Below are 19,465 nucleotides of genomic sequence, written 5' to 3' on the forward strand. Positions count from 1 at the left end.
TTTGTGAGAAGAAGGAGGGGGAGGAGGATGAGGAGGAGGGGAGGCATAGAGGGAGTAAAGTTTTTTTCTTTGTGCTTTCAGCTGTATGGTAATTGGGCCGGCAGCACCTGCTCTCCCACAATAATACAACACCAGAGAGAGAGAGAGAGAGCGACTGAGCAAGGCCTGTTGCATAAACAGTAATCTTGGAATATGTCTGATAACAAAATATCACATTTCCTGCACATATCAGGACAGATAAACCTTTAAAGACCACAGCTACCGTGGACCCAAAACAATTCCCCGAAATAATCCTCTGTGTTGGTTAATGTGAGAACATAACACTGACTGCACACATGGACCCACTGTCTAATTTGCATATCTGTGTGTATCCAAAAATTTGGGGAAGAATTCGCACTTGTTGGCATGATGTTGTTGTGAGCTTGTCTCTGGCTGTGAAGTAACTCAACATGTTTAATCATTAATAGTGTCCATATTTAATTCAATTTAAAACGGTCACCTTAACCCTAATGTGCTCTGCTGATTTCTGATACTGAATCATTAATGCCACATGATGTTAATTTAGGGAAATAAGTAAAATAGTTTATTAGTTTAGTTTATTAGTTAGTTAGTTTATTAGAATGTATTAATGTAAGAAAAAGGTTAAGGAGGTGTGGACCTGAGTCACATGGCATCGACTTGGGTTAGACTCAAATCACAAATTTGCTGACTTTAGAATCCATGAAATCAAAACAGACTGGCAACTTGACTTGGACTTTAACACCAATGACTCGTGACTACACTTGGACTTGAACCTTTTGACCTGAAAATACTTAAAGTATTACAGTGTGCTTCAAATCAGTTAATTTCCCTTCATTTCAAGCAAGTCGACACTTAGTTACCCAGATCCAACCAGTCCAACACCATCCAGTCAAGCTGCAGGCAAGAACCATGATGATGAATTAATGTTATGTTACTGAGCGCCAATTGGAAAAAATGATACTAAAAACCTTTCTGTGTGTGTAAAAAATCTATTCCATGGTTAACAAAAATTACAGTATGAAAACATAACAACTTTCAACTTTGTTCAACATTCGAAGGTGAACAAAGAACAGGCAAATAAGCAAGTTAATGCTTATTTTAGCTTTATCTATGTCACTTTTTAACAAAATTGAAACAAATAAGGGACTGTACTTTATTTCTCAGAATAGAGAGGGGCTGAGGGGTGATTTTTTTGTTATTTTGTTACATCATGACCCTTCTCAGAGCCACAGATATTTTTCCTTGAGTCTCCCCGAGTGACTGGTGGAAAATGCATGACCCTCCCTCCACCATAGATGACCGTATTTCACAGTTTTTGGCCATGATGGCGATTGTAAAAGAAAACATGCCAACCCACTTGTGGGTTTTGGGGTTCTGAGTTTATTTAAAATAAGCACAAAATACAACCATTTCAAGTTGAATGACCCCTCTCTAAGCCAAATGTACATGTCCTTAATTCATCTTGTGAAGGGGTCTTTGCAAGAATGAAGTAGAGTCTCAATCAAAAGAAACAACAGAAGTGTCCTTCAAAAACAATCAAAAGCACACTCTACTGTCAAAAATAAAATAAAATATTTTTTTTTACATTGCAGTGTAGATTTAAAGCCAAGCATTGTAAGTTGAGAATATCCCTCACCCATGCAATGAGCCCTTCAAAAGTTGGAATAAACACAGTACACCTGAATTATCCAAAAAGCACCTGTATGTGATCCTTACAAAGACCCAGCAGCATTTCTTTTGTCCTCATGTGCATGTTCTCAATATTGATGGGACTAGTCCCCCGTATCTCCCCTGAAACACCTGTGTGTATGAAAAAGAAAAAGTAACTGAAAGGCTGGAGGGGTGTTGCTGATGAGACTTGCACTTGTCAGTTGACTCAAACAGAAAGAGAGGGCCTCCTTTCTGAATGATTTTTTTAATAATGAGTTGAAGCAGGTAGTCCAGTGGAAAACTTTACTGAACTGCAGAGCAGCCTACTACACCACTTCTAATATGTACACATATGAGTACACATGTTGGGGTGGGGTTTATTAACAACTCTAATTGAAGTTGCTCTCTCTTTTGAATCAGCATCACTGTTTTAGTCTACTGCCGTCCACAAACAAGTCCTTCATTCACACTCACTCCTCTTTCAGCTTTCAGTCAACGCACACAGTGCTGATTCCACCGCTACTGTGTGTGCACTGTAAGATTTGAGAAGTTGATTTTGCTTTAAAAAATCTAGGAAACTGATTACCTTGAAAAATGTAAGTAAATATAATTATTAATATTGATTTACTTTATATCTCATTGTTAAGTTTACTTAAATTTTAGCCATATTTACTTAATTTTGTGAAGTTGTTGTAACTTGAAAATGACAAATTAATTTAAATAAGGTTTCTAAGTTTCAGCAACTTCTGTAATACTGTGCTATATATCTGTATTCTGCTGGGTGCAATCTAATTAGTCATAAATTAATCATATTTTTAGGCTATATTCTTAAACATTTAAAGAAAACACAACTTGCAGATATTCTGACTTTATCATTGGCAAAATCCTCTTTGTCATGATCAAGTTAAGTTAGACTAAAGCCTCATTCCCACTGCACAAAAAAAAACACCAACACACAAAGACATCTGGCTTTTTAGTGCAACGGGAAAGTGTACAATTGGCATACAAGTTAAATGACTCTGCAGTAGTCGCTGGTATTTATGAACACGGTCTCGCTCTGAAGTCATCACATGTTGATGGTCGGTCAGTGACCTTCCATGTCAACATTTTAGGTATCCTTGGCGCGTCGACCTATGACGTTCCAAGTTAGAAGTGAGAACGGGTTGAGTAACCACATCATAGGAGGAGCGCAAATGCACTTGCAGGGCTAGTGGGGAGGTGGATGAATCTTACAAACAAACAACTGACTTTGGTGAAGGCGTCTGGAGTTTGTTACCTGTGTGAATGTGCGTGTTTGTGTTTTTTCCACCTTACCATGTGCCCCTCTGTCTAAACCTAACCATCCATGACCTTGGTGACAGTCCACGCTGTTGTGTGAAAACGGGGACCATGCTGCATTATCCCACCACATGCATTTCTTGACATCACTGAAGCAGCATCCCGGAACAAAGGTCCCTGAACAAAAGTCACCAAGTGACAAGTTTGGAGTGATACTGTATTGTATTTATCACCTCCGGCTCCGATCAGCATTGATGAGAAAACAACACCTGGGTGAATGTGCAAATTTCTTTTACCAGTGAGATGCAATGATGGGCCACCATAAAATACTGTGTGTCCCCCCTTAAGCAGCACTCGAACATTGCTCCAAGCTCTGCTCTATAGCAGTAGTCTTAGCCTATAGCCTGGTTTATTTAAGTTGCTAACACTAAGAAAGATTTAATTACACTGGTCATTTTAAGTTGCAGCAACATCACAAAATTAAGTAGACCTAAATATAACTACATTTCAAGTAAGGTAGATATAGTAAACATAAATTACGATTTATAGTTAAAGAGTATTTACTTTCTTTTTTCAAGGCAATCGGTCCCTTATTTTAAATAAATTGTCAGATTTTACAGTGTGAGTAGAGCTGTTGTTGTCCTATCATTGCATAAGTTTAATGACTGTGCTGGGCTATATAACCCCCTCTGGGTTATTGTATAGATAAATGAGAAGCCTATGCCTAATGTGTTTGCGTGTCCATGATGTGCTATTTACACCCCATCCAGGCTGATTGAAGGGCCTTTAACCTTAAGCTTTAACACTATTATCCCTGCCTGCCACAGTCTTTCCACATACCCGTATGTGTGTTTAGCTATAGGACGCTGCTCCGAGCTGCTCATTTCATTTAACCAGTTGATTTCAGCCCCCTTCTCAATAGCATACAATGCTCCTATGTGGCGTGGCGTAAAATCCCTCTCTTGAGGCCTTTTATTTACACTCATCCCGACTTTCAGAGGTCCCCGGTGCTCTTTCTCTCCCTCTCTGTATTAGGCCAATATACTATCAGTCATTCATCACCATGACGTGGCACACATTTTCCGATTACGCCAGCAAAGCGTGACTGAAAGCCATGCTGAGGTGCAGAGTGACCCCCCTCTCTCGTCCATCAGCATCAAGGCGACATTTTCCACCAAAACATAATTTATGCCGGGAGATTCTCTAATTGTGTCTTAAGGAAACAGCAGAAAGTAGAAACTCCTCCCATCTTATCCCTCTATGTGTGTGTGTGTGTGTGTGTGTGTGTGTGTGTGTGTGTGTGTGTGTGTGTGTGTGTGTGTGCGTGCGTGCACGCGCGTGTGTGAGGTTAAAAAATTGTTTAACTGGAGGTCGATTGTTTAACTGAAGTGCTTTCCTATTGTCCGTGTGTGTACGTGTAACTGCGTGTGCGCGTGTGACTGTGTGTGTGTGTGTGTGTGTGTGTGTGTGTGTGTGTGTGTGTGTGTGTGTGTGTGACCAGGAGCTCTGTGACACGCAGGGGGGACAACAAAGGAAGAGGTCTCGCGCCCCGCCGCCCATTCATCCCTTTCTCTCGCGAAGTAATTCCCATTGATTCTCATTGAACGGCGAGTCGCGAGCCCCTCGGGGGAGAAACCGTGTGATTTGTGAAGGGTCGCGAGGACAAGACACGCCCCTCCTCGAGCCTTGGCCATCTGCTCACCAAACACCACAACACCAACCAACTACCAAATGGCTTCACCATCTCTATCTCTCCATTAACTCTCATATTTTTTCCTTTCATATCAGTTTCTTCGATCAGTAATCTGTTTCTCTTTTCTCTCTGTCCTTAATTCTCCCTCCATCCTCTGATCTGCAGGCCAAATGTCTTTGTAGGTGAAGTTGCTTGATGGGTCCCTGAGCCAAATCACAGTGGAGGCATGCAAGGGGTATGGGGTGGCCATATGGCTTCTGTGTATGCATGTGTGTGTGTGTGTGTGTGTGTGCCAAGAAATGGATGGATGGCCGTCGTGGGAACCTCCACAATATCCCCATCACATCAACTACTACCCACACACACACATACACACACACCATTGCACATAGCATGGCAGCCTTTGGCCTGGTCAGTTGTACAGAAATCAAAGTTCACAAGGACTCTGGATCATTTGAGCCAGAAATAATGTATCTCCGTCTGCGCTGCTTGCTATGGTGGACAAATACTTGTGGTCAAATACTCCAATGCAGTTAAAAGTTGCTGGATTGTAAAATAGTAGTAGTAGTAGATTTGGTTTACTGTATAAAGTGTAAGGCACCCATTTAACACAGTTGTCAGACAGCACAGACAACATACTGGATAAAACGTGACACAAAGATAAAAAATAGAGTTATTAAAGTACCCCAGTGCTAATCAAAATGTTAAATATGTAATAAATGCCAATAAAAACTTAATTAACTTAACTACAAAACCAAAGCATCAATAAAAACAATCCCAAAACTACAAATAAATCAATCACAAATACAGGCTCCAAAATGATCTTGTGCAAATATGTGCAATCTTCCCACAGCTTGCTCAGCAGAGTGATGGCAGCTGTAACAAAACTGTTTGGTTTTTTTTAAGGTTATACACCTTGGGACTAAAAGCCTCTTTTCTGAGAACAGAAGATGAAACTTAGAGAAGCAACTCTGTTTACAGACTGGACTTTTACTGGTGTTTAAGAATGGCTGAATACAATATTTAATTGTACACATGTTTTAAATTACGGTGCTGATATTGGGTTATTTCATTAGTCTGATTTGTTGCATTCATTGCATTCATCATAGCTAGAACACAGATAGATAGATAGATAGATGCTGATGCATTGAGGATGATTTCAGTGCTGATTATAATGATAGATAGATCACTGACTTGATGGATAAGACTCCTCCAGTAACCACACTGTGATGTCAGAAACTTGAGACTCACATGTCCTCTCCCCATCTGATCCACAAAGACCTGAGGCTGCTCTCCTACCATCCCAGTCAGGAATTTGGCAACTTACACCACCTGTTAGCCTCAACGTGTGACACAAACTTGTAGTGTACCTGTGTTACAGCTGGATTTACTGACAGATATATGAAAGATAGGAAATTCATTTTGTTAGAAAGTATATTTAGACTACATCAAGATTATCTGATTTTACTTTCCTATTGTCAGTATTTTAAACATTCCTCTCAAATGTCAACTTCAACAGTCTCAATATAAGATAATTTTTTTCCCACTCTGACATCACATATTCTGTTGGTTGTTTATATTGAGTCGAAACAATTAGTCAAATCATCTCTTAACAAGTTTAGTAAGTGATAAATTGTTTAAGTCATTTTGTAAGCAAAATGGTCAAACATCCCTTAGTTCTAGTTAGGGCTGACACAATATCAGATTTTTAATCCATCATTATTGTAGGCAAAATAATTCACAATGACAATTTTAATGCAGTATTTACAGAAAAATATTTGAAAGAAAAATGCTATTACTTAAGTTCATTTTAAACTTTGTTAATTGCACATAATGTCTTTCTGTTGGTAAATGAATCACACTCAAAATACAAGTGACGGGCGGTGGAGAGGGAGACAAAGTGCAAGCTGAAAAACATGGGAATGATTTTAGAGGAGCTGGATAATTTACACAATATTATCATATGTGCATAATAAAAATGATATTGGTATTTCACTTTCCAACTATTACGGTTATCATTAATAGTGGTCATGACACCCCTAGTTCTTTCTAATGTGAGGATTTGCTCTCCTTTGTCTTTTGAGTCAAACTGAATGTTTTTGCATTTCAGATTGTTGGTTGGATAATACAGGATGGCCACTACTCCAATCTTTTCTTTGCATAGATCTAAGTGTGCAGAGATTTTTTGAGCAAACATTGCTGGTCAGACAAAACAAGCAACTGGACATTATTACTTATGTCAGCAATTCAGTGAGAAAACAATCAGGGGATTCACTGAAAATAAGAATTGGTTGCAGCCCTGATATTGATTAAAATACTGAAATTCAGATTTTTAGTTTCATGGCTAAACCATTACATGCACTAAAAAATTTCACAATGTTCTATGCATTGTTTTACATGTTTCAGTATATTCATTTCTCAGTTACATTAAAGGAAACCTCAGTCTGAGAAGAGTCTGTTTCTTTCTATCTTATTTGTGAGTTTTGATGACTTTGGTGCTGATTTTGCGATTTTCTGGTCAGCACTCATTACACTCCAAACACATTTGTGTTGCTACTTCTTTTGTTAGAGTTGTTTTACGAGTTTCCCTGTAACATACTTTAGAATTTAGTGTTCTGCAGTTTTCATCAGTGCTCTGTTGTAAAACATGAATTTGTAATGAAGAATCATTTTGAGATGATGTTTATGCAGCTTTTACAGTCCTGCAATACTTTGTTGTCATAGTTTAAGGCTCGCCACAACACCGTGAAATTTAATTTTCAGTGTTTGACAATCTTAAAACAAACAAACAAATAAAAAAAACTACATTTCAAACAAATCGCACACTCCCTGCTCCCTGAGATCCCTGCACTGTGGCCCCCCAGGGGTCCTTGGCCTTTAGTTTGAGAACCAGTGGCCTCCAGCAGCAGGATTAGCCCGGCCAGCTGCCCAGAGAGACCCTGGGCCCTGGACGCTGACACCAGGCCTGACCCCGGGGTGGCTACTATCAGGACACTGAGGGGATTTGGACAGCACTTGGTGTGTGTGTGTGTGTGTGTGTGTGTGTGTGTGTGTTGTTCATTCAGTTGGACAACTGTTGAGCCAGTACAGATTTGTGCAGCGGTGTTCTTTGTATGTATGTGTGCGTGCTTGTATGGTCAATTCTTTCCGGGGGTTAACTGCTGATCCAGTACAAATGGGAGGGGTTGGGGGTGGGGGGGTGTTTGAGGGCAGTCGTGTGCTCCTGGAACATCTGCCTCTGTTTCTCCTGAGTCAAGCTTTGGTCAGGAGGAGGGGGAGGAGAAGGGGGAGGAACTTAAAGGGGAGGAGATGGAAGAGGAGAAGGAAGAGTCCGTGTGGTCGGAGGAGGAAGTTGAAAAGATCCATCGTGAATAGGCAACAGACCCAAACACTGAGTGCTGAAAATGGGATGCAGGATTATATAAAGCCCTCTCCACCTCTGGTCTTTTGTGTTCACGTATAGAAGATACACGCATGAATATAGAGCAGGTGTATACGTGTGCACATCTAGGTACGCTGTGAGCACTGTGTCTGTTTTTCATGTGTGACATGAACACCTGCAGGTTATCAAAACTGTTTTCTTCTGTGACAAACCAGGTTGGAACACTGTGCAGACGTGATGGGGTACACACAGGTCCAGGTTGGACCATGTCATTGTTTTGCAAGTCACAAGTAACTCTAAAATCTTTGCACTCACGTCCCAAGTATTTAACTTTGAGTTTAAGTCCTGAACAACTCATAATGGGCTCTTCACCAAATGTAATGCCATTTAAACAAAACATAATAATAGTATATTAAATGTAGAAAAAAAATGTTTTAAAATGAGTTTCATCAGTTAAAGCCTGTTTGTTGTGGGGCGCCTGGTGGCTCAGCTGGTAGGGCAGGTGCCCCATGTACAGAGGCTGTGTCCGTGCCGCAGCAGCTGTGGGTTTGAGTCTGGCTCTGGCCCTTTGCTGCATGTCATCCTCTCTCTCTCTCTCTCTCTCTCTCTCTCCCCCTTTCACACTATATCTGTCCTATCCAATAAAGGCAACAAAAGCCCCAAAACTATCTTAAAAAACAAAACAAAAACATATTTGTTGTAACAAGTGCGACTGAATTTAGTCAGAAAATAGTAGCTCATTGTATAAAGCACTATTGACCTCAGAAGAATGGACTTTAAGTTGTCTTGTTGCATTTAACTCATCTCATATTGAAAAAATGTCTAAAACTTTCTCTTCCCAAATTTGTAAGACATTTTCTTTAAGACAGTTTTTTCTCTAAAGTGATAATGTGTGTTATTGAATGTTTTATGTCCAAATATGCTTGTTGTCCCTGTTTTATTTTTTTGTGACAACATTTTTTCGTGTTATTTTGATGTTTATTCTGTACTGTATTGCCTTTTGTTTAACTAGAACACAAAAATACCAACTCAGTCTTATCATTAGGCTGTCAACATGGACCTAAATAAGTGATTCGCATCCTTCTTTGTGTGTCAAGGACCCTAAACTGATAAACATTAGGTCACTGACCGCCATTTGATTAAATTTTGCCCCGGTGACCTCCATCGCAAAACATTTTGGTTGTTAGATATATTTAAGGCCAAAATTCAGTTTTCAATTACATTTGAGGTGATAAATGCGATAAAGATTGGTGATAAAGAGGTAAAGTATCTGTTTTTTAAACATCTGCACAGGTTGATAGCTCAGTTTCCCATAATTTAGATTTTTTGTTTTTGCTTTTACCATTATTAGTTTATAGTTTATAGGACAAATTAAGTGTGAAAGGGGCAGAGAGGGGATGACATGCAGCAAAGGGATGCAGGTCGGAGTCTAACCTAAAAGCATCTTAAGGAATGAGATGATCCAAACCTATGTAGACTTAAAATTAAACTGTGATCATTATTGTTGCAGGTGTTTTGGGGAACGGAGCCACAAACCATTGGCCAAGTTCTCTCTAACCCTCAAATGCCTATGTGGTCCTCATGGGTCCAATGGTTATATCCCTCCATTGCAGTCATGGGGTGGGGGGCAGATTTACAACACAGCTCCTCCCTCCTGGAAGATCAGTTGACTAGGAGGGGTGGATTGTCCTCCCAGTCCACAGAGCATCTGGCTGAGGAACGACAGATGCTGACAGCTGGACTGACATCCAGCATATGTCCCTTTCTTTATTCCTGATGCCCTCAGACAATAGAGTGGAAGGGACGGGGGTGCTTTGTGTTGAGAAGGTGGACCTAATAGCTTGTGACTCCAGAAAAGAAACCCTATTCTCCAGGAGAGCTTGGAGAGCAATTAGTCTCTGATCCTAGCCTGGGGAGTTATTATGGGTGGACTGAGCCCACAAAACCCCTCAATGGTCTATTCTCATTCATGCCACTTCAGGATGTTTATTTTTTCATTACAGCTCCAGCACAATGGTGATCTAAATAAGATGTACAATTTGTGTTTCAGGGATACATTTTATTTTGGAGTCTACATGGTCTTTTATATTTGGATTAATGGCACTGATAACTCACCAAGACCACAGCTGCATTGTGTACGCATGTGTGCTTTGTTTGGCAACGTGATGACGCCACGCGTAGATTGTCGGAAGTAATTTGAATTTACACCAAGTAAACACAGCGCGGATACATGCTGCTCGTGTTCACCAAGATTTTAAAGTGAGTTTTATCTATGTGCAGCAGTATTATGGGTTGACAGTATTTACAGACACAACTCAGTATAAGACGAGTTGGCTTGTAAGGACAGAAAACTCTGCAGCCTCGCAAATGAGTGAGTTTAGCGGCTACAGGCTAAGCTAACTGTTAGCATTCTGATTTATTCTCTTTGAACATTGAACTTAACAACCTCTCGAGCCGTCACTTTGTGATTATCCACCCGCACCGATGTGAACAGAAACAGTCTCACTCATTAAATATTTAAAACACAACGTGCAGAATACGTGATATTAAAGTGACAGTCCAGTAAAGTGGCATACTTTTAGCACCTTGCTAAAGTTACCTTCATACTTTCACCCTCTCTGTGTCTCTCTGTTTCGTCTCTGCAGAAATGGGAGTGAAAGGTCTTCAAAACTTTATGGAGCGATGCTGTCCAGAAGCCTGTGTGACTGTGAACCTGAGAGAAATGGCCAGACAACATGTTAACAAGAGCCAGCAAGGTCTCACAACCACAGCCAACAGAAACACCTTGTTTTTATTAGAATATTTCTATTTATTTCATTGTGCAACAGTATTACGGTGTGGGGAGCAGTGGTGAATGTGTCTTAAAACGTTGTCAACTTTGCTTTTGTTTAGTCAAGAGGTGGGGGTATAATGGGGGTCGCAGTAAACTTATTCACTAAGTTACACAGAGCTTCTCATGTGCACAGAGAATACAGCAGGGACACTCAGCGTGCTCTGCCCAGGGGCCACTGAGGCAAAATCACCAGAGGATAGGGGCCAAACATTAATAATATTTATCAGATAAATTAAAAGTTATTTAAAAGCCCATAACTCATGACTTGGTTAACAGCCAGCTCTGCTAACTGTTTCTCATTTAGGCCCCACACTGGTTGTGGACGGTATGGCCTGCCTACGCCACTGGTACTCGTGTAAGGACTGGGTTTGTGGGGGGCAGTGGAGGGAGTACATGGATGTGCTAAAGAGCTGGGTGGAGGCCTTCACCTCAGCAGGCATCAGACTGGTGTTCTTCTTTGACGGGGTGGTGGAGGAAAAGAAGAGACAGGAGTGGGTGAGGACAGAAACTCTAAGCTTGTGGTGATTAAATATTTGAACCTGAATATATTTCTTTAGTTATGGAGATGAATGACTTTTTGCTTTCTGTAGCACACAAGTGTAGATGATGTCATAGTGTTTAGAACAAATAAGCATGATGTGTAAATGTCTCTCGTATTATAATTATTTACTCACCTGTCCAACTTCCTGTTTACAACATCTCCTCCTGTCCACAGGTGAAGAGGAGGCACAGAGTGAACAGGGAGATTTCTAAAATGTTTCGTCATATAAAGGCACACGGAGAGCAACCTGGTAGAGAGCTTTTTTGTCTGCCTTCTGGTCTGGCATCATTCACACGCTTTGCTCTCAGGTAAGCTTATAACACAGTATTCTCCTTGTAAAGCATGTATACACTGGGATAATAAGGTTAATATTGTATTTATACGACTATACTTCAATAGATGAGGTTTTATCTGACAACTAATGATGGTTCCTGTTATTGCTGTTGTGGTGGAAACATTGTCTCTGTTGTTTGATATTCTTATTGTGGATTTCATTGTTGCCTACAGGTCACTGGGTCAAGAAGTGTTTTGCTCAGTGCAGGAAGCTGACTATGAGATCGCCAGCTATGCTCGTCAGCATGGTAGTTTTGGCATTCTGGGACAGGACTCAGACTTCATCATATACGACAGGTTTGTTAAAATTGTCTTGTCATTATACTTTTAGAATCTTTCCACCAAAATTAGTGGGTACATACACGTTTTTAAAACATGGGTAAACAAGGCTATAGCCTGCTTTCTCATTGCCAGTAAAACCAGAGCTGTGAACAAGGCACTGCAGCAGATGAGCATGTGTGTGTGGGTTGTTTTGTTGGTGTGTCAGTGTGATGTCATGAATAGGCCGAAGAACAGGTAGACAGTAGACAGCAGTAGAAACAGAGGTCTTTGGAAACTTTACTCCGGTTACTTCTCTTTATATATCTCCAACTTATTCAGTCTCTCTTTTAAACTCAGTGCAGATGTATTTGGATCGATGTTTGCACGCTGCTTAGGAGGAGACGGACGGTAATTAGTGGTGGCGTGTTGTTGCATCTCACTGGTTAGGGAGCTGAAATGAACGTGTTCACCAGGGTGTTGTGTTTTAAGCGATGCTGATTGGAGCTGGAGGCAGTGAACAACTGTGTCTAATGCAGAGTCATTTGGGTGTGAATCCTGATTGTTCACATTCCCATTGAGTTAAAAAGCCAGACGTTTTTTCTGTGGTTATCGTTATTGTCACTGTGTATCGAATATGTACAGTCAATTTTAGAAGTTTATTGAAACAATAAAAAGATGTTTAAAAATAAAAATAGTGTACTATGAAGAAGCTTGAGACAATAAATGTTAGTGAAACATGTAAACTTGGTTGCAAATATTGTAATTTTCTGCCAATTTTGGATCAAATTCCTGCTGGAATATGTCTGTTTTTGTTTACAAGCTTTTATTGGTGATTTCCACGGCAAAACCCTCGATTGGGAAACACACCAATCACAGGCAGATGCAATAATGGAGTGTCTCAGATGGAGGGTTAATAAAGATGTTCCAGTACAGGCAGTATGAGGAAAAATGAATAAACCTGAGAATCAGCATAATAGGCCCCCTTTAAGGAAGGACTTTTTGTTATGGGTAAGTGATGGAAAATGTGTATGAACTTTCTGAAATGTAGTTTTGTCTTTTAAAGTGCCCCCTACTATTCTGTGGTGAAGCTGCGGAAAGACAGCCTCACCACTGTCCTGTACGACAGACAGAGACTCTGCCAAACCATTGGACTGGCTGTTACCCAGCTACCGCTGCTGGCCTGTCTGCTAGGTAATGATGTGGTGTCAGAGGAGCAGATGCAGCACATCAGGAACAACGCCATTGCCACTTACAGGTGTTTGGGTTTTTCACTTTGGGCTTTGCATTTTTTAAAATTATGTGTTATAATATATCTCCCAAAATAACTCATACCCTAGACTATGTTTTGTTTTAAAATTTAAAATTATAACTGGATATAAAATCATATTTCCCAAGACATTTGCAGCCATTTGACAATGAGCCAATTTATTTAATGTGTAGATGCCGACATTACATAACAATAAATCTATTGTTTACCAGGATAAACAATCCTGCACCGCACTCTGGTGCACCTCAGGGGCAGATGGTGCTAGCTGTATCCCACCTCGTGAGCTCCTTGTGGGGCAGAGAGGAGCAACGGACTGGACTCATCCCTCAGTCTCTGGATCTGTCAGTTCCTCAGAGAGAGCTGCTGCAGAGAGGCGTTTGCGCCTACTTACTGCCTGGACAGAAAGCTCTTACGCCAAGTGAAATCTCTGCACGTCCCTCTGCCTTCGAGAAACATGTTAGTCCAGAAATATTACAGGTATGTTCTCATCACTCTGTCTTTGACATTTTGAGAGTAAAATTTGCCATATTTGCTTATTAACATTTTTATTTCCCTCTCCCCAGGCCTGCATAGAGAAGCATGTAGCAGCAGAGGGTTTCATGGTTTACAATGTTTTGTGTGAGGGAGTCAATGAATGTAGTAACACTTTGGAGGACGAGGACGACGCCGAGTTGCTGCCTCAGGCCCTCGTCTACAAGCCCTGCAGACAACAAATCTATGGGCTGCTGCTGCTGCAGGGGCATGATGGTAGGACAGAAAACTCACTGGAGGTCTTAAAACCATGCACACAGTCCAGAAATCACATATCTTAGCATGAAGTCCAAAACAGTCAAAGCAAAAAAAGGTAAATTTATTATATAGCACATTTCATACCCAAAGTCAACCCAGTGCTTTACAGATTTTAACAAATAGTGATTTCAATGCAATTTCAATTTCATTTTGATCTATTAAGTCCAATCTCACAAATCATAATTAGCCTTGGAGGTCTTTTTATAACATACAACATTCCTCTGTCCTTGGACCTTCACATCAGGTTAGGAAAAACTCCCCCAAAAGACCCCTTTAATGGGGGAAAAATGGTAGAGACCTCAGGAAGAGCAACTGAGGAGGGATCCCCTCTTCCAGGACGAATGGACAAAAAATGCGCAAGTGAAGGTTGACAATTGCAAATTAGCAGAGTAGAGGTCATAGTATACCAACCTATATATATATATATATATATATATATATATATATATATATATATATATATATATATATATATATATATATATATATATATATATATACACACACACACACACACACACACACACACACACACACACACACACATACTGTACACACACTTCGGTGTATGCTGAAGTTAAAAGACAAAAAAGAAAGTCTAACCATGACTTTGTGTGTTTTAGGCAGCAATTTTGACCTTCCAGCGATGAGGGAATGGTTTGTCTACCCTGGAAACCCTCTGAGGGAACCTGACATGGTCCACCCTGTCCCAGTCAGCCTCCCAGGTACTGTACCTGCCAGTTTTCCATATACTGATCACTGTATTGGCTCTGATAAAGACAAAATCTGATTTCAATCTTGTTACACCAGCTGATGCAAATTAAGAAGGTCAAGGTTTGCTTTTTCTTTTTTCTTTTTTCTATTGAAGGTAATACACTGACTAAGTACCTCATACAACCCCACTTCAGTAATCTGAACGCCCCTTTAAGTTTACAAAGCTAAGACAAACATCAAAAACATGAACAACACAATGGTTATTTAGTTAAAGAACACATTGGGAATGATGTTTTTATTTAAATTATTTGCTGCATGAAATTTCCTCTCTCTGCTACTTTACACTAATATATCTGTCCTATCAAATAAAGTGACCCCCCCCCACCACCACACACACACACACAGGCATGTTTCACATTCACTGCAAAATTCCCACAGTATTATTTCTCTGTCTGAACGTGTAGGTGATCGGCCCAGTCTGGACTTGCTTTGGTTCGGCTCTGGTCCTGAAGTTTCTGCTCTTCGCATGACGTCCTTCCTTTCGATTTTTGATTGCCAAGAGTTCTCCGAGTTGCATGGAGCTATTGAAGACTCTCTGCTGGCAGCTGTCTGCCTCGTCACTTACATAGTCCTCCAGGTAGTGTCAGTTCTTTCTTGCTTCTGTGAACGATGGAAAGAAAGTAAACACAGGACATTAGCTTGATTTAGATCAATGCTTTTTTTAAAAAATTTAACAAAAGTGAAATTAATTGCACAGGAAAAGGTGGAAACACTAACTACATATGAAAAACTCCAACCAAAGTTTGTACAAGCACTCCAAAGATTTGATTATTGGCATTATTTACTCTTTTGTTTTAGGAATCCTGTGAATGCATTGGCTAGTATTTGTATCTATAGAAACAATCAGGATTTGGAAATTGAATTTTCTGTTTGAAAAAATGTAATTGAAAATACATGCAGGTGATTTTGTGATGTTATTCTGTCATTTATTGCACTGCAGCCTTCTCTTGAGTCAAGTTGGGTGTTTCTGTAGCCAAAAGCTATGAAACAGCATTAATGACTTCACTGAGACTGATGTGACTGTTTTGGTTTCTCTGGTCCGACTGCATGTTTGGCTCAACCTTCAATGAATACGTTAAGCTGCTAAATGATGCAGTTGAGCACAATGGCATCAGTTTGTACTTTGGCATTTCATAATGCCAGTGTATGGGGAGCAAAGCTTCACCTGGTGATTTATGTAAACAGAAAATGAAAGACCAACCGTATTTGGTGACAATTAAACACACAAGTCAGCTTTTGATTTGGGATTTACATCCATAACAAATACAACAATTATTCCGCTCCTTTGTCAACTTGTGATTTGAAGTTAAACATCACTTGTTGACGGTCTGTTCTGTGTTGTTTTGTCACAGCTTAATGGTAGCCAATATCATCCACTGAGTGCCCAGTTTAGCCACAGACACTGGTCTTTGTAACTCCAGCTCTTCCGTCAACAGCTGTCCCGATAACCACCCAGGGTCTGTGAATATCTGAAGGGACATTTCTTAATTCACTTTACTACAGTTGTTTCCTTATTTTTGTTGCAAATTTTCAGCTGTAAACGTGTAGTGTTCATAATCCTGTTTTAATGCCTTGTTTTCAATTTAAATTCCTCCAGCACCCTGACTACTTTTCAAAGTGTGTGAAACAAGCAGAGATCTGAGGTTTTGGTTTGTATATTTTGGATTGACGTCATGTGATTGAGCTTCAGCACAACAGAGATCACAGGATCACATACCCGGGATAAAGGTGCATGCGTCATTTTGCAGAAGCCAAACAAAAAGTGCTTATGAGATTTGACTTGTCCTACATATTTCTGAAAAGAAATGCCAATATTCAGACATCTTTGTGTGTGTAGACACTGTATACTATACGTTAGTTTAGTTTCTGGAGTAAGTGCAATTTAGCGTTGCACTTCTTCTCATTGTTGGACTCATGATGGACAGTGACAAAAAAACAGCAGATAACAATCAAGTAATCGCCTTTTTTAAAAATTCCAAGCATTTTTCTTCCTTACCAAAATCTAGCGTCTTTATTACCCACAATGCAACTCCAGAATTGGGTCTTTTATGCTGGCTGTTTAGTGCAGCTCTGAGCCTTTTGCCTTGAGCAAAGATAAGAATGGCCTAAAGGCCTGATAAGTTTATTTCTTCATAAACTTTATTTCTTTATTTCTCTGTGCTGGCAACGGTCGACGCCTGAAGCTTCATGTTTTTCGGGTTCTCTGTCTATCCCATTCTCATAAACACAATATCTCAATAATGTCTTGAGGAAGTTTCTTCAAATTTGGCATGAACCTACACTAGGACTGTAGGATGAACAGATTAGATTTTGCTGGTCAAACGTCATTGTGACATTGCGAAACATGTTTTTGTCCATAACTGAAGAACTAATTATGACAAAATATTACACAAATGACTCAGCGTCATAACTCAGGAACAGAAGAGGAGACATTTGGTCAGATACTAAATTGGTGACACTAATCGTAGGTGTCCATCTTGAAACTGTGCTGACTGTATAAATCTTTTGTGCTGCTGTGTTGAAGATGTGTAGTCTCTTTGCACCAACATCAGTATCTGAATTGTTGCCTACAGTCCGGGCTACATATGAGTCTGGAAAAATATGCATGTAAACTGCAACTTGACTGCTTGAGAAGGCATATCATTTTGAGGTGGTAATCTTAGTTTCATTTTTAAACTTACAGTCTTCAGCCCCATCTGACTCAAGTGACATCACTTAAGGCAGTTTATCAGATTTAGTGCAGCTCCCTCTGGAGCAACAACACACTTTATTAGGGTTGAACCAATACTGTTTTTTCAGGGCCAATACCAATACCATTTATTAGTAGTTAATGAGACCAATATTTGGTCATCAACATTTGGATTTGATATCAATTTACAATAAAAATGAAAATTCCAATCTATGTCCAAAATGTCCAATCCTCATGTTAATGTGATAATTAAGTTGAACCCTGTAAGTTCATCACATTTAAACTCTACAACTCCAGTTAACTACGATAACATCTGATCAGTTAAATTTGAACTCCGAAGCACAAAGTAAAAGTAATAAGGGTGGCCAGAGTCAAACATATCATCAGTGAAAATTTAATAAACTTGCTAAATGAGGATTTTAATCCTGTACCTTTGTCAATTAGACCTTTTTTAACAACATAGTTTTACCTAGCAGCACCCTGTTTAGACTGATTTGAACACTCAGAGACACAGAGGTCAACAGGCAGCCTTTAGACAGACCGATGGACACTTGGAGTCAGTTATTCAAATGCATGTAGGAGCATCAGACAGACAGAAGAGCAGCTTGTCAGACGGCCCGTTATATCAGCAGTCAGGCTGATAGACAACAGTAGCTGTTGTTGTGTGATCACTGCTGCATTCACATTCCCTCGTCACTCTTCAATTTAAATAGCTTCAGGGTTGTTTGTTTTGTACACACAGCTGGGCAGCCTCGTTTCTGCATTGGCATTGTCTCTTTCTCTGTTGAATTGTTGCACAGACAGCAGACAAAACAAACTGACCCACACAGAAGACACACTGGGATGTGATTGACATGGCTAAACATATATTTTCCTCTCTGTGTGTGTGTGTGCGCGTGTGTGTGTTTATGTGTGTTTTCAGGTACAAACTTTGTCTCAAGAGGACTCGGATGCGTACCTGAGTCAAGCTGTGTGTCTGAGACTAAAATCCGCTGAGGAGCTCCAACGGATCAAGGTCAGTTACAAACACAAACATACTGCATATACTGTATAGCCCACTGTGTACTATTTTCATCCTTTAAAAGGAACAGATCTGCTTTATGAATTTTGTGTACTCACTCACTTTGTCCGAAAGTGCCCTAAAGTTGGAGTTTGCTGCTGCAGAAGACAATGTTCCCGCAGTTTACTGTAAACAAGTTCTTCTTGTGACAAAAACAGCTCAGAAAAATGTTTCCAATAATAGAAAATGAGGAAAAAAATGGGGACAAGACACAAAGAAGCTGCGAGAGTCAGAAAAATAAACAAACAAACCAAAAAACCCCCAAAAAACCATATCCCAAACAATTACAGTTAAACTGCAGTGTGGATTTGTTGTAAATGGTTATTTTTGTAACCATTTCCAGATTTGTTGTTAATTTATGTTTTTTTTTTCCACTAATAAAATCCCCAAATACTAAGTACACATGTAGCTTTTACAGACACAACCTGAAAGTTAATGGTTTAATATTTTTTGATGGTCACAAGTGAAGCTGCTGTAGTAACATTTTATGTCTGTGAACACTTTTGCACGTTATAGCTGATGATCAAGTTTAACGGGGAAACTACAAAAGTAAGTAAGTAAAACTGCCTGCAGATATTATATAGACGGGATATTTATGCCAGCAGAGTGTTCAGTGTTTGCATGCTTTAATATTTCATGGGAAATAGTACACACTCTTCATACTGTTGGTTTCATACAAAGGTTTAAGACAGCTTTAGCATATTAAATAATATATATATATGTGTGCCAAATCATTCCCTGGTTTTCTTATTACACAGAAATACACAATGGAACATAACTGGCAATTAAGCAAATGCAAAAATGGCAGTTTTTTAATTTCAGAAAGTGAACTGCATTAATGAATAAATAAATTCATGCAAAATCATCTCACAGTGTCACATATTTTCCATGTCG

At 39.8% G+C, this 19,465-nt stretch overlaps 1 protein-coding gene across 4 annotated transcripts in view; it reads left to right on the top strand.

Annotated features, from left to right (window-relative positions):
- The first annotated feature begins 10,167 nt into the window (after positions 1-10,167).
- The window catches only part of fam120b (family with sequence similarity 120 member B), a 44,279-nt gene continuing 34,981 nt past the window's right edge, over positions 10,168-19,465 (top strand). For 2 of the 4 annotated variants that reach the window (XR_015776738.1, XM_088078314.1), the window contains exons 1-11: positions 10,278-10,395; positions 10,670-10,780; positions 11,162-11,352; positions 11,573-11,706; positions 11,906-12,028; positions 13,056-13,247; positions 13,472-13,736; positions 13,823-14,006; positions 14,672-14,773; positions 15,227-15,399; positions 18,434-18,526. Coding sequence is in view for 3 of the 4 variants with exons in the window: in XM_088078314.1 (XP_087934440.1) it covers positions 10,392-10,395; positions 10,670-10,780; positions 11,162-11,352; positions 11,573-11,706; positions 11,906-12,028; positions 13,056-13,247; positions 13,472-13,736; positions 13,823-14,006; positions 14,672-14,773; positions 15,227-15,399; positions 18,434-18,526 (1,572 nt within the window). In the remaining variant the exon portion in view is untranslated. Of the gene's footprint in view, positions 10,396-10,669; positions 10,781-11,161; positions 11,353-11,572; positions 11,707-11,905; positions 12,029-13,055; positions 13,248-13,471; positions 13,737-13,822; positions 14,007-14,671; positions 14,774-15,226; positions 15,400-18,433; positions 18,527-19,465 lie in introns of all 4 variants that reach the window. The other 2 variants (XM_042486301.2, XM_088078306.1) reach the window with 2 other exon arrangements.

Source organism: Plectropomus leopardus, chromosome 1, assembly GCF_026936395.1.
Source record: "Plectropomus leopardus strain MGB_pleo_1.0 chromosome 1, ASM2693639v1, whole genome shotgun sequence".
Taxonomy (NCBI): domain Eukaryota; kingdom Metazoa; phylum Chordata; class Actinopteri; order Perciformes; family Serranidae; genus Plectropomus; species Plectropomus leopardus.